Consider the following 15,568-nt stretch of genomic DNA (forward strand, 5'->3'; position numbering starts at 1 on the left):
TAGGGTTAAGGTTGGGGTTATGTTTAGGATTAGGTGCCTTTAAGTCAGCGGTGGCAGCGCTGCCTGGAAGACAACGTTGGGGGCATAAAACACCATCGAGCGGGACTCAACACTGAACTCAACACAAAAGGCTGATGCTGTGGTGATGTACTGTAGCATGCATGGGCGGATTATGAACTTTCGGGCCCCTGGGCCCAGATGTATTAAGGGCCCCCCACTTATTGTCGTATATGTGGGAGGGGGGTTTGGGGGTCCTCCCCCAGAAATTTTTTAATTTGTTTGATGTGATTTCCTGTATTCTGGTGCATTTTGGAGATGGCCAATACTAAATTCAATCAGATTCATAGCCTACATTCTGATTTGTTGATATTGAGGCAATGATTCCATGCAATGGCTTGGGCTTCAGGGCCCCCTGACCCCTTGGGCCCCTGGGCCTGGGCCCGGTAGGCCCGTGCAGTAATCCATCCCTGGTAGCATGGGCCCCGGAGATGTGAGTTCAGTTTACTGTGTCAGCCCGCCATTCTCCTTGAGATCAGACCATCTCGGTTGGTTTAATTGATATTAATTAATTTGCTATTAATTTAGCTGTAAATGTCAGATAACTGTAACAGCAAATGAAAGACCTTGGTCTTGTAATTTTTTTTCTTTCTTTCACATCACATTCAAAGGATCATAAAGCATTACAGATGAAGGGTATCATTAGACATTTCACAGGACCATTTCAGTCCTTCTCATTCAACTCAGTTCTTTGTTTTGTATCTGCAACTTAACAATTCTTGTTTGCTGGACAGCATAGTGTCTGTTAGCTGCACATCTCAAAACTGGCAAGTAAAAAAGCATTACAAGTAAATCCAATCAAATCATACCCTAATGCCAATTGTCTTTTATTTTATGGTACAGTTACATGTAAAGGGTGAAAAAGTAACTTATTCTTCATACCGTAACTTTGACTCTGTTCTCTCTCCTTTCGTTCCTAGTTCCTGGCGTTGAGAATGCTGTACCTACTATAAGTGTCGACAGGTGAGCTTATTTAAGCATTACTTATCACACACTAAAACTGAACATCTGATGCACATAATATATACATTATTTCAGTCAAAGACAACATTTTCATCTGCACTAGTCAAAAGTCAGCTATTGTGATATGCTAATTCTCTTTTTGTGATGATGTTATCCTGCCAGCCATTTAAATTAGGGCAAGATGGAGATAAAGTAATCCACAGCTACTGTACACATAGATCCCAAAAGCTATGTTTGCCTTCCAATCCACAGCCTACCTGTTCTACAGTAGATCATTTGGATGCACAAAGCATTACGACCCTTTGTGGAGATGATGGATACACATATGTCAAGTGTGTGCTTTGCAGGCATAACAAGTACGTCTTTCTGTTAAAACATCTTCCCTATGAAGCACAGAACCTAACAATAGCAAAGTCAATGAAATCAAATAAAAACAGATATTAAATAATAAAGCATGGCATAAACACAGGTACATATTCAAATACCTTGAAAATCATCTCCACAATTCGGTATTACCCATGTGTGGATGGGGGCACATTTAGGCTCACTTTGACAGGGCCTGCATGGGAGCATTCCTCCATTTCAGTGCTAAAATATCTCTGGTTCACCAGAGTCAGTCTTTTCTCTAGGCTGACGAGGAAAGGAGTGTGTGTTAAGCACAGCGGGTCTTGCCAGGCTGCCTCGCCATCTGTCTTCTGGTTGGACAACAATGACAAAGGCCTACAGTACTACAGACCTTTACCAGCAAATGACCCAGTATTCCTCATGGGGCTCAAGTCCTCTCATGTCTTCTAAAGTACTCTGCTTTTTGATAGATCTCTATAACTTCATTGTGCAAGTCTAGAGACATGCATGGTAAAGTGAAATAAAGTTATGCAGCATTCGTATGTTTCCACTAATTAATGTCTGAAAAATAAGATCTGACACAATATTAAAGATGTAGCATTTAAAATGTCTACATCACACTCAATAATACTCTCTGACACTTAAACACAACTCATGGTTGTCCTCGCCAATGTTCTCTGAACAGACTTTATTGGCAGTGAGTGCACACAAAGATGTTGCAAACACTGATGAAACAACATAACAAGTTGCAAAACATTCTATGAAGTTCATGAAAGGTGCGTTGACAGTTTGACCTCTGGCAACAAACATTGGAGAACCTATTCACAGCCATTGTAGTGTAAGAAACTATACTATTACTGTAGATATGGGCAGCAATAAAAATGTCACTATAAGAAACTACCATCATTTAACTTAACAGTGACACCAAGCTCATCCAGATGTGGCTCATGACAGATTCATAATGAGTTCAGAGATAGGACAGACTGGGTCAGCCCCTACAGTAGGTTGCTGAAGTTGTTTAGTGTAACATTGCCATGTATTGTTGGATTTGAATCAGTGTGCATTCCGGCCTGTTGTTAATTTTTAGTGTGTACCAATGTTCATTGCTGCCCTTACAGTACATGCAGCAGGCTGTGTGGCATGTTATTCCATAACTGTTAAGAGCTCTCTGGACTGCAGCCAAACACACACCCTACAGTTTTAGAGTCTGACACTTTTCTCTCCTCATAGGTTTAGACAGTATGTCACTCATGTGTTTAATGGGATAAAGCATATCAAGTTTATTAAAGCAACATGATGTAAGAATTGGAAGAATTTATCCCTTTTCATCAACTTCTATCAATCATCATCATCATCAAAATGTGTTTGAAGCTGTCATAAGGTAAAATCATTATGGTTTATGTGTGACATTCTTATTGATATACAGTACTGTACTGTACACTCTTAAGCGCCTTCTCTCAATGGAGCAGATCATCTCGGTGAACATCCTGTCACTGTCCTCCACTGCTGTCTGTGCAGTGCTCTGATTGGAGACACAAAGATAGCTCATTCATTATGTGACTATAGCCTTTGGTCTGATTTTTACAAAGTCCCAATTCTGCCTCTCTGTGATGGTCTGCAGCATGTGTAGAGATGGCAGCATAATGGTAATAATATGTGCAGATATCACACTCCAGATCTCCAGGTTCAGCAAAACAGTGAGCAGGAGTAGCAGCTTGGATTCTGGTCTTCCTAAATTCTTCCACTATTTCAGCAATCAGAGTGTTTTTTACTAAGAACAGGTCTTGCCCTACAGTAAATTTCAGTCTGCACTGGGGGCAGCTGTAGATGCCTTTACCATCCTCCTGATCCCAGGAACCCTTATTACATGCAAAACAATAGTTGTGTCCACACAGAGAACATCATTCAGTAGTGAAAGACTCCTGTCTTGGCTGAGAAATCCACCATGTCTTTTTCTGATCACACACAGGGAAAGATTAGACAGCAGTGTGAAATGTCACTTTTGCTTTCCTGTATTTTATCACAATAATGTATTTCTCTCTTGTCCCCTGCCCCTTTTCCACAGCCCTGTGTCTCTTGCTCTTGGATCTGGAAACATTTTGTGTTGACTGTGGACACTTACTTTTTCAATATTTGGACTTTTATCCTTGCACCTTTAACTTCAACCTTACTCCGAGTTTGGGATCTTTGCTTTGAGGGCAGTTAGGATATATACAGTATCTCAGTTGATATGCAGTGACTTTTGACACACTGATACGTTTTGCCTTTTCCCATATTGCGGATGATCCACAGTTTGACAACTCTGCATGAATGAGGATAATCTGAAATCTACTGCAGGAGTTTCCTACTGATTTGAAAGGACCCAAGCCTCTTCAGGAAATAGAGACAGAATCAACACAGTATTTGGCATGTCATGCCAAATATCTTGCAAAAGCAAAGACTTCATTCAAAACAATAAACTTCTAAAAACTGTTTTTATTTGTTTTTCACTAAACCTTTCCACACAAATAACAAATCTCGGTAACACTTTACTTGACGGGTGAGTTCATAACACATTCATAGCAGACTTTTATTTTGACAAGTTGTCGTCGTTATGTCTTCCACATTCATGAAAGGTTTGGTATGAATGTTGAGTCATGTCTTATGAAACAGTCATGAATGCTTTATGTGCAGTTTATGACAGCTGCTATGAATGTGTTATGAACCCACCCGTCAAGTAAAGTGTTACCCAAATCTCTTGTCACACGCCTGCACTGATGTGCTTGCAAAAAAACATATTATCTAGTCTTTGGCACTTTCAGTTGTAGCATTTGTGTGTCTATGAACACAGATACAATGGGAAAACACAATTCATGTTGCTTTCACACAACATACAAAAATGATCTATAAATTAAACTCATGGTTGTTTCAATGTCAACTAAATGAGTCCACGTCTTCTGACTTTCTTCAACGTTCTCGTCCTCCTCCTCTTGCTCCTTCTTCCCTGGCTCCTCTTCATCATTCACCTCATCCTCCTAATCTTCCTCGTCCTAATCCTCCTCTTACTTCCTTTAAATCTCGCTCCATAGCTCGCTGCTACGTAAACTAACTCCCCACTCCACGCAAACTCCCACACATACCCTCTCTGCACATGAGGTATATCTCTGGATGATTAGGATATGACTGGACCTCATCTCTCTTTCCACCCTCCTGTTCCCCTCAGACAGATGGAGATGTCTTTGTGCTGTGTTTGGATCCAGTGTGAATCGACAGAAGTCTGAACAAACCGAGAAGAAGACAGAACAAAATGTTTCACATAAAGATTTCCGCTTGCAATTCTGGACATATCCAGAGTCCATGTGTCCATGTGTATTCCAGTGTCTGTATTCAAAGGTGTGTAAAATCATACAAGTGCTGTGTGTGTGTGTGTGTGTGTTTTATATGATGTCTGTGTGGTGTGTTGATTATATAATGTGTGTGTGTGGTGTGTTGATTATATGATGTGTGTGTGGTGTGTCGATTACATTTTTAAGTTTTCTGGTGTCTTCATTCAAAACTTACCAAACTTTGTGATATTGTGTGTGTGTGTGTGTGTGTGTGTGTGTGTGTGTGTGTGTGTGTGTGTGTGTGTGTGTTCATTTGAGGACAGTATGATTGATGCTGAGTGTGCATTTGTGTGTCAGTTATTGTGTGTGTATTTGTATTTGAAAGTTTGTACATGTGTATGTGTGTGGTGAAGGGTAGGTGAGCTGTGTGTGTGTGTGTGTGTGTGTGTGTGGCTCACACCAGACACACTGATGATCCATAATCTAGCCAAATCCCAGGGTAAAGTGTGTGAGTGAATGTGGTCTGGACCCTGTGCAGGAGGGTGATTGTGTCAGAGATGCTGTAGAAGGCCAGAGTTCCTGCCCTGTGGTCCACATACACTCCTATTCTGTTGCTGGCCACTAGAGGGAGATTAGTCTGCTTATGATCATACCAGAAAGAGAGCCTGTTCTCTGAGAGACACAGACTCCAGGACTGATCATTCCATCCAAACATACACTCATTACCACATCCTTTCCTGCTGATGTTTTTATATGAGGCTGCTATATAAACTAACTCTCCACTCCACTCAACCTCCCAGTAGCAGCGTCCAGAAACACCCTCTCTACACAACACCTGAGGTATAACAAATCTCTCTAGATGATCAGGATAGGACTGGTCCTCATTTTTATGTTCCACCCTCCTGTTCCCCTCAGACAGATGGAGATGTCTTTGTGCTGTGTTTGGATCCAGTGTGAATCGACAGGAGTCTGAACAAACCGAGAAGAAGACAGGACAAATAGTTTCACATAAAGAAGATTCTGCTTGCAATTCTGGACATTTCTATGTGATATCTGCATGAATATGTATGTGAATGTGTACATGTGTACATGTTAGGGGTGTAAAGATTAACCGATACGTATCGGTATCCGTTTTTAACGTGTAAGATACGGCTACATCGATACGTGAAGCCCCGTATCGGAAAAAACTGAAATGAACCGGTCGTTATATCGATTTACTTGTTATGAATCGGTGCACAACCTTTTCTGCTCGCTCAGACTCTCATTTACGTTCCAAGCAGCGTGTTCATCCCACTTCCGGTTTTGAAACTATACGTGGCACGGAATTGTGGGTAATGCAGTTCGTTTTTGGTTACATTTATTGCCCAAAGTTGTCAAATGACCTCATTACCCATACATCTATTGCAACTTAAGCATGTGACAACTTGCATAGTCTGTAGAGTAGCCTTACCTTTGATGAAGGGATTTCCTTAATGTTAAATAATAATTTGGCCCTTGCTGCTAAAATGATGCATAATTTATTAGCCAATGATTTTGTTCATATTCACTCAGACTTGTGGCATTTTAGGTTTCTGCATTAGGTCTACTGTTGGAACAAAATAAGCCCAGAGAGTTCATTGATTTGTAGGCCTATTTTATTCTTGTAGGGTAGGCTAGGCCTATATGAGAAAAGGCCAAGAGTGTCTTAAGCACTGTTTTATTTTATTTCGGTATTGTCTTACCTCAACAAGGCTACAGCTCCATGAAAACAATCAGATATAACTCTATAAAATCTGTAAAGTCTATAAAAATTTATTTTTATGTTGTATTTGGCTGCTGTGTTTGACTGAAATGTAGACTATTCTTTTTTCATTTCAATACAGTATATGAAACAAACCTCAGATTAGATAATCATATTCACACATTTTGTTGCCTAATTGACAACCATGACCATGATAATTGATAATATAAAATGAATGTGCACCTTGAGCAAATGATAAAAAATCTTTCAGAATGCTTTCCATTCTTGAACTGCATCGAATTGCATCAAATCGCATCGCATCGAATCGTACTGAATAGTTTTTTATAAACATGTATCTTTTCTTGTATCGAATCTCTTTTCTTGTATCGAATCGTGCCCATGTATCTAGATGCGAATCGTATCGTCTTTTCGTCTTTTACATGAGAGATTCACACCCCTAGTACATGTATTCCATTGTCTGTATTCAAAGGTGTGTAATTCCATACTAAGTGCTGTGTGTGTGTGTGTGTGTGTGTGTGTGTGTGAGTGTGAGTGAGAGAGAGTCAGTGTGTGTGTGTGTGTGTGTGTGTGTTTGCGATTCCACAAATATTTGAATGAATAACTGTGTGTCTACATCTTTGTCTCAGTGTTTATAGACCAGACCAACTTACACTTTAAGAAGTCCTCTCTGGTTACTGGCTCATCAGACACTGAGAAAGAAAAAAAATCAATATAACTAATCAAACTTAGTATAAAGAAGTGTATATAATACTGCATATAAATCCCTATTGCTGCTTAAATATTAAAAGCAAGCAACCTCCCACTGAAAAGTGAAGGACCATATCACCTCCATACTATCCCCCTCATTTGACCCGTTACAGTTTGCCTACCGCCGGAACCACTCCACAGAGGATGCCATCTCCTCTACACTCCATCTGAGCCTGGAGCATTTGGATGGGAAAAACATGTATGTACGTATTTGTGGACTTCAGTTCTGCATTTAATACACTCATTCCACAGCATCTGATCAACAAACTGGGCACTCTTGGTTTAGGCACTCCCCTGTGTAACTGGCTTTTTGACTTCCTCACAGACAGACCCCAGTCTGTGCAGGTTGGAAATCCAGTGCCATCTCTCTGAGCACCAGCTCCCCCCAGGGCTGCATCCTGAGCCCACTACTGTTTACCCTCATGACACATGACTGCTGCGCCAAATCAAGGACAAATCACATCATGAAGAATGCAGACGACAGACAAATCACATCATGAAGAATGCAGACAACAGTGGTGGGCCTCATTCGAGACAGAGAGGAACTGCCTACAGGGAGGAGGTAAGGCAGTTGGTGAAATAGTGCAACACTAACAACTTGGACCTGAACGTCGAGAAGAGAAAAGAGATAATCATCGACTTCAGAGGGAGCCGGCCCAGTCTCACACACCTCCTCACCAACAACACTGAGGTAGAGGTGGTAAACAGCACCAAGTTCCTCGGGGTGCAGATAACGGACAACCTGACCTGGTCCCTCCACATCACAGCTCTTGAGAGAGCTCAGCAGCAGCAGCACTTTGCCTAATTAATGAATCGCCACACTATTAGTGGTGACTAGCCACGGCATGAATATCATTATGCACAGGAATGGGAGCAGGATTCAATCTTTTGTAATAGTTTCTCAGAGTGCTGGACCAAACATATAACTCAGTAACAGAAAAGGAGAAAGGTTCACACTTCACATACATTTGACTATTTTATGCTGTCTTTTCTCCTTTTTTAATGCGTATCAATATGACTAACCTGCTGCAGAGATCTTCATGAATTCCTGCTTGAAGACATCCTCCAGCTGCGCTTTAAGTGTGGAGACAGATTTCTTCATAGCCTCAAAAGAAAGGTTTTGGCTGACATAGATGCTGGATAAGTCTTTAGACTGAGGTTGAGGGATCACTGACTGAAACTTCTACAGAGAGAAAGAAAGAAGTATTGTAGGCCTATACACCATTACAAACTACTCATCTAAAATAAACTCCCCTACATAATATTGTTGGACAGATTTAATAAGCAAAATAATTTCATGCAGGTGTCCTTGGTCTGAGAATGTTGAGACGTCTGATCTAATGCATATGAGGTTGTATGAGGTTGCAGAGCTTTGGCACTGAATGCAAGAACATTCAACTCAAAACAGACACTTTAATTATGATGCATATGTCAATGTAATATGTTCCAAAGAGGACTGTATGAATGAAACAATTTGTAAACTAATGTAGCAGGTAGACCTTCTCTGCCTGCTTTTTCCAATTGCACCTGCCAGTGCTAATGAAGGGGGTGGGGCATGGGCAATTAATCAATCTGGCACCAGTGGAACGCTACTTAAGAGGGGCAGCAGCCAGTAGCAATGTAGGCTCCACTGGTGTAGCCCCTGTCTGCTACCGTCAGGTATGCTGTCTCCCCGTAGACGTTTGTGGTTTTCTAGTATGTATATTGTGGTGTTTTCATTGTTTATCTTCTTCTGTGTTCTGTTCTTTTAGGCAGCACAGTCATGCTGGTGGGGTAACATGGGCCGGGTCATGCTGCTGTCTTGGTTTTGCTTTGGTTATTCGTTATGTTTGTTTTTTGTTTTGCTTGTCTTGTCCTTTTGTTTGTGTAAGTTTTAGGTTTATTTAGTAGGGAGGTGGCTCTGAGGGGGGGGCTAGTCTTAACACACTTGTGGTGTTTCTGGTGTATTGCTTATAGCTTTGCTGTGTGCCTTTGCTGTGTAACAGGTGAACCTTTTAAGATGCTTGCATGATATTTGTGTGGACTTCCATAGTTGCCACCCTAAGATCTCCACTTTCCAACCTTTGTGTATTAATAAATCTTTTGTTTTCCTGGATTCATGTCTCCCCTGTGTAATTTCGAACCTGCAAGAGCTAGCTGTCTCGGTTTAGAGGTACGATCTCTTAAAGATTCCCTGATGCATTAGGCCTCAGGGTGGCATAGTAAGGCTACTGTGATTGGCCCCTTGGCCCTTCCTATGTATCACCCTGTTACACTAACAATCCATCTACAGTTACCTGGAGGAAATGGATGTGGTCCTCTGTGTGTGAAAGCTGCTCCAGGTCAGCATCTCTCCTCTTCAGCTCAGCAATCTCCTGCTCCAGTTGCATCACGAGTCCTTCAGTCCGACTCACCTCAGCCTTCTCCTGAGCTCTGATCAGCTCTTTCACCTCAGAGCGCCTTCTCTCAATGGAGCGGATCATCTCAGTAAAGGTCCTCTCACTGTCCTCCACTGCTGTCTGTGCAGAGCTCTGACAGGAGACACACAAGGACGAGGGGGACAGGAGACACAGAGGTTGGTGAAGCAGCAAAGTAGCTCACAGTGTCCTTAGCTTGTTTTTGATAAGGTAACCATGGCAAAGTCCTGCATTCTGTAACTGTCTGTTACGACCCGGCTCTAAGCCGCAACATAAAGGAGTCCGGACAACAGAGATAACTTTAACCAATAAAGTATTTATTTAAAAGTAACAAAAAGCAATAAATAACCATTACCAAAAGATGTCTAGAGGAAAGTAAAAGCATGTATGCAAGTGTGTTCATGTGGGTGTGTATATGTCAGTCAGTATGATCCAAGATAGAAAGAACGCAGTTCTTTCGCCTTGGCCACACAGCTGAGCTATTCACACTCTGTGACAACAAAAAGACATTGCTCATGTGAACAAAAAACATGGCAGACATTCATTTTTTTGTCAGCAGAAAGTGAATTCTGAAAGGTTTCAGCACTAACCTCTGTTCAGATTAAGTTTTAGATTGAAAAATTGTGTTTTATTTTCATAATCTTGGTTCAGTGAACGCATACAACTGTCAGTTTGTTAGTTGCTTATGTTAGTTTGTTAGTTAGTAAAGCAGCGGGGCCTGACAGACTGTGTCCAAGGCTACTCAAGGCCTGTGCTGCTGAACTGGAGGAGCCACTGAAGCACATCTTCAATTTGAGCCTACGCCTACGGACAAGTTCCAACACTGTGGAAGACATCATGTCTTACCCCTGTTCCTAAGAAGCCACACCCTAGTGAGCTTAATGACTACAGACCTGTCGCTCTTACATCATATGTGATGAAGACAATGGAGCGATTGGTCTTAGGTATGCTCAGACCCCAGGTACGCCATGCACTAGACCCGTTACAGTTTGCATACCAGGAGAAAGTGGGCGTGGACGATGCCATCAATTATCTTCTACACAGGACACATTCCCACCTAGACCAGGGGAAAAGTGCTGTAAGAATCATGTTCTTTGATTTCTCAAGTGCTTTTAACACCATCCAGCCCCTCAGATTGGGAGACAAGCTCTTGCAGATGGGTGTGGACGCTCACCTGGTAACCTGGATTACAGATTACCTGACCGAGCGACAGTTCGTCAGACTGAAGAACTGTCTCTCTGACACTGTGATCTGCAGCACCGGAGCGCCACAGGGAGCTGTGCTCTCTCCAGTCCTGTTCACCCTGTACACATCTGACTTCTGCTACAACACCGAGTCATGCCACATGCAGAAGTTTTCTGATGATACTGCAATTGTGGGGTGTATCAGGAACGGGCAGGAGGAGGAGTACAGGAGCCTGGTGGAGGACTTTGTGCAATGGTGCAAACTCAATCATCTTCAACTTAACACTTCAAAGACCAAGGAGATGGTGGTGGATTTCCGCAGGTCTAAGCCCACTCTGCTACCAGTCCACATTGATGGGGTCAATGTGAAGGTGGTTAGCACCTACAAGTATCTGTGTCTCCACCTGGACAATAAACTGGACTGGTCAGCCAACACTGATGCACTCTACAAGAAAGGGCAGAGCAGGCTGTACTTCCTGAGGAGGCTGCGGTCCTTCAATGTGTGCAGTAAGCTCCTCAGGATGTTCTACCAGTCTGTTGTTGCCAGCGTCCTCTTCTATGCAGTAGTATGTTGGGGAGGAAGCACAAGGAAGAAGGATGCGGGGCGAATTGACAGGCTGGTAAGGAAAGCTGGCTCTGTAGTGGGAGCTGAACTGGAGTGCATCACTTCACTATCTGACAAAAGGACCCTGAACAAACTGATCAACATCTTGGACTATGAGTGTCACCCACTCCACAGCACTATTGTTAAGCAGAAGAGCCTGATCAGCTGGAGACTTTGCTCACTGCCTTGCACAACTGACAGACTGAGAAATTAATTTGTCCCCAGGGCCATTGAACTGTTCAATGCCTCACTTAAGGGAAGAGGAGAGATAGACTTCTGCATAGTCTGTCTGCCTCTTCACCCCCCTCAATGTTTGGATACTGTCTGTCCACTAGCCACTTTTACCACTGTCTTTATGCCTCAATGTTTGCGTGCTATTTTAGCACATTAGCACATATGCATATTGATTGATTAATCACCACTATGTGGATACTGTTTTTAGAATTGATTTAGATTAAGTGTTAGTTAGTATCATTTGTATTTTAGTATATTTAGCATATTCCTTATCTTCTACTGTCTTTATTGCTTAGTTGTGTTTTTATATTATATACTTTAATTACTCTTTCTGCTGTTAAAGAATGTTTTTGTGTTGTCTGTATGCTGCTGAGACCTTGAATTTCCCTTGGGGATCAATAAAGTATCTAGCTATCTTAACAGAAAATTCGTGAATATGATGCTCAGGCCTATAAACTATAAGTTTACCTGCAAACACTCTCTAGTTGTGGAAGAAGAGAGTGCAGTGGTCACAGACATGGTTTAGCACGTGGGAGACTGGGGTTCAATTCCTACATGATGCATTTTGGCAGAGTGACTGCACATGTGTACCAACGTCTCTGGAGAGAAGGCGTGCAATTTGAACAAGAAATCAGTCCTCAAACGGTAGTTTTGATTGCAATAATTAGCTACTTCATGCACCAGGGTGTAAATAGCATACATTACTATAAACACCAGGGTACGAATAGCATCCACTTCTAACTATACGTTGATGGAAACAGCATACCTTATTCAGTGTCTATTACACAGCTGAGCTATTCACACCCTGTTATGTAACAACAAAAACATGTTGCTTTTTTATTATTATTACTGTACATTGTGTGATCAATATGCCAGAATAAATGCACAGGGGTGCAAATAGCATACACTGATATTTGTACCAGACGGGGTACTAATAGAACACATTGCTGTGTGCACCGGGGTACGAATAGAATCAGGGGTACAAATAGCCTTACCCTAGAAAGAAAGGTGCTAGTGGGAGAGCGATAACCCAAAGGTGCCTGCAACAGAATGTGACAAAAAGAAAAGTGTCCCCCAAATCGAACAACCCCTTCAATACCCACACCTCATCACCAGGTGTGCGTGATTAGCCTATTAGACCAGCTAGGCCGGCACTGCTCGTACACTACTGTAGCCATGCCAGGTCTGAAGGGGGCACATGCTTTCTCTGGCTAGACTGTTAAGACCAAGTTTGCTAAAAAGGGAGGTCTGAAGCTAAAGCAAGTTTTGACATCGCTCTGCCTCTGTCCCAAACTATTTGATTATATGCTCAGAAGGAGACACAGCAGCACCACGTTCAATGCTAATGGTGAATGACTGATGAATCATTGTCAGCTAGTGAACATTCAGGCCGTGTGGACTGTGCAGAATTTAACATTTGCACTGCAGTTGACAGATATGTTCCTGTAACATCATCATGCTTAATTAGCACACCCAAGCAATGATAAAGCTGAAGATTAACACAAGACAAGTGACACGTCCAGTACCCACAACAGTCACCTTGAGAGTCTCCACAGTCTTCCTCAACTCCTGTAGCTTCTTCTCTCGTTCCTGGATAATCTTTTTGAAGCTTCCTTGAGTCTGCCCCAACAGCTTCTGTTAATTAAAAAACACAATTACAAAATCACATATTTATGGCAAAACATATTTAAAGAGGATATCTCACTGAAGCAATTAATCTCTAACATGCATAGATAGCCTGTGGCAATAGTCAGTGGTTGCAGAAAACACATTTGGTCAAAGTCTGCTTTGTTCTGAAGTTTATTATTTTGGGACTGAGGCAACTGTTAGGTAGGCCTGTATAAAGTTCTCGACTGAAACCAGTCAAACCTTATACATAACTTCATACACAGTGGAGAAAACTCTGAAGCTTTATTTAGAATACAAGTCTAACTACTCACCTGTTTGTCCGTCCTTTCTGCTGCAGCTAAGACCGTGTCATGGCCTTTATGGCTGTCCATCATACACAGACAGCAGATACAAGTTTGATCAGTGCGGCAGAATATTTCAAAAACTTTCTTATGATGGGAGCAGATCCTCTCCTGTAGCTGGCCTGTGGCATCAATCACTGAGTGTTTTCTACCTGGGTTAAGGTCATTGTGAGCTTTGAAGTGAGTTTCACAGTAAGACAACAGACAATCCAAACAGGACTTCACCGCTTTGAGTTTTCTCCCAGTGCAGACATCACACTCCACATCTCCCGGTCCAGCGAAATAGTGAACAGGAGCAGCAGCTTGGATTCTGGTCTTCCGGAACTGTTCCACAACCTCAGCAAAAACATTATTTTTCTTTAAAACAGGTCTCGGAGTAAAAGTATGTCTGCATTGCGGGCAGCTGTAAACTCCTTTCTGATCTTCCTGATCCCAGCAGTTCTTAATGCAGCCCGTGCAGTAATTGTGTCCACAGTTCAGAGTTACTGGATCCTTCAGTAAATCCAAACAAATTGGACACATAAAAAGGTCCTGGTTACTTAGACTCACTTCTGCCATTCTTAGTCCCTGACAAACACCTCACAAAGCTTTGGGGCAACACTATACAGGTAGTTTCACTTTTGTTTCTTCTCCAGGTGCTTGCATGGGAATGACTTCCTGGTAGGGGTGTGACTTTCGAAAGCGACGTCTCGAATCAGTGTCGAGGCTTCGAAGCACAAGTGTTTCGAAACACTGCTTCGAAACGTGGTTCAAAGCCAGGTATCTCAGGCTGGTCAAATGAGGTTCGATCCCCGTTTGATTTGTAATGTATTGTTTCAGGTCGTATCTGTTTATGTTAGCCTACTTCATCATTAACCACACAGTTTCAACTAAACTCTCAGAATGGACAAAAGCAAATTGCGACCTCGAGAGTTATTATAAGAAGAAAGTGATTTAGAGCAGTGTTTCCCAAGGTCTGGGTCGCGACCCACGGGTGGGTCGCAGGAGATTTTATTTGGGTCGCCAGCACAATTTATGTTGTGTTATAGGCCTAACTGATACCATTTGTCATTTGATACCAGGAAAGCTAACAGTTTTCTATTAGGATGTAGATTGTTAACTACCACAGTCACGGTTTTGTCATAAAAGCTCATGAAACTGGCGCATGAAACTGGGGGACAAACGCATCGCAGAGGGGGTGCCAGCATGGATATCTACCTCTCAAAATGAAACCGTTCTATGGGGCGCCTGCCATGTACCTCGCAGTTGCAAACTGCAAGGGACATGAATCCGCCTATTTGCACGAACATTAATAGATACCAGTTCCTCAATTTAAGATTAAAATCTAGTGACCGTGCTGTCAACTAAAGCAGGCATCCATATAGACCGGACATAAGGCCATTCAATTTGCATACCGTTTCGATTGCATATGCAATCTTTAAAGTTAATAGCAACCTCCTCACATTCTTATTTCTGATTTAAAATGCACAACAGTGCATTATATTAGTCTACAATTTAAATGGGCATTTTAAACACTATTCCTCTCGTTTTCTACCTCGCTAAAATCCAAAGTAAAGGCGCATACTTCCGGCTATTGCGCAAACGCCTCTTGTTCTGATATAACGACTATACAATATAATATAATACAACAATACAATATAACGACTTATTTTATAAGTAAATAAACAGCAAAACGAGTTATTAGTAAATAAACAGCAAAACGAGTTATTTGCTGTTTACATTGGAATTGACGTCCACAGTGTTATGGACCCATTTGTCTGCAACGCAACAGCTTACTATGCTGACGAATGACGACTGCGCAACATGCGAGAATTTCCCCTACTCTCGGATGCGCATTAAAAACGTATCTTTTCAGTAGTCATTTCCAACTTTTCATGCTGATGGTGCTCAAAATGCAACACAACCGTGTTCAAAGCAGGGATCCTATAGCAATGTATGGTTGGGGGAGGCATAGAAAAGTTGGAGAACCTGTGGCCTAAAACAATATTGGTGGTTGCAGGGTAGATTTGAAGTGAAATGGGT

General features: G+C 42.0%; 1 protein-coding gene and 1 long non-coding RNA gene across 3 annotated transcripts; one reads left to right on the plus strand and one right to left on the minus strand.

The window, feature by feature from the left end:
• The first annotated feature begins 401 nt into the window (after positions 1 to 401).
• LOC121714887 lies at positions 402 to 1,904 on the plus strand. Its single transcript, XR_006033475.1, has 3 exons — positions 402 to 1,020; positions 1,273 to 1,376; positions 1,650 to 1,904. It is a non-coding gene; the product is annotated as an uncharacterized LOC121714887 (long non-coding RNA).
• A 2,797-nt stretch (positions 1,905 to 4,701) lies between these two features.
• LOC121714870 (E3 ubiquitin/ISG15 ligase TRIM25-like) lies at positions 4,702 to 14,236 on the minus strand. 2 transcript variants are annotated; one of them, XM_042100026.1, is made up of 6 exons: positions 13,517 to 14,236; positions 13,116 to 13,211; positions 9,435 to 9,668; positions 8,182 to 8,341; positions 7,062 to 7,100; positions 4,702 to 5,639 (listed from the first exon to the last, which is right to left on the minus strand). In XM_042100026.1, the coding sequence occupies exons 1-6, from the start codon at positions 14,102 to 14,104 to the stop codon at positions 5,125 to 5,127; spliced, it is 1,632 nt and encodes a 543-aa protein (XP_041955960.1). In that variant the 5' UTR covers positions 14,105 to 14,236; the 3' UTR covers positions 4,702 to 5,124. The 2 variants fall into 2 exon arrangements, with proteins under 2 accessions (XP_041955960.1, XP_041955961.1); XM_042100027.1 differs by lacking the exon at positions 8,182 to 8,341 and having other exon boundaries at positions 5,507 to 5,639; positions 13,517 to 14,188.
• Between the last annotated feature and the right edge of the window lie 1,332 nt (positions 14,237 to 15,568).

Source organism: Alosa sapidissima, chromosome 8 (assembly GCF_018492685.1).
Source record: "Alosa sapidissima isolate fAloSap1 chromosome 8, fAloSap1.pri, whole genome shotgun sequence".
Taxonomy (NCBI): Eukaryota; Metazoa; Chordata; class Actinopteri; order Clupeiformes; family Clupeidae; genus Alosa; species Alosa sapidissima.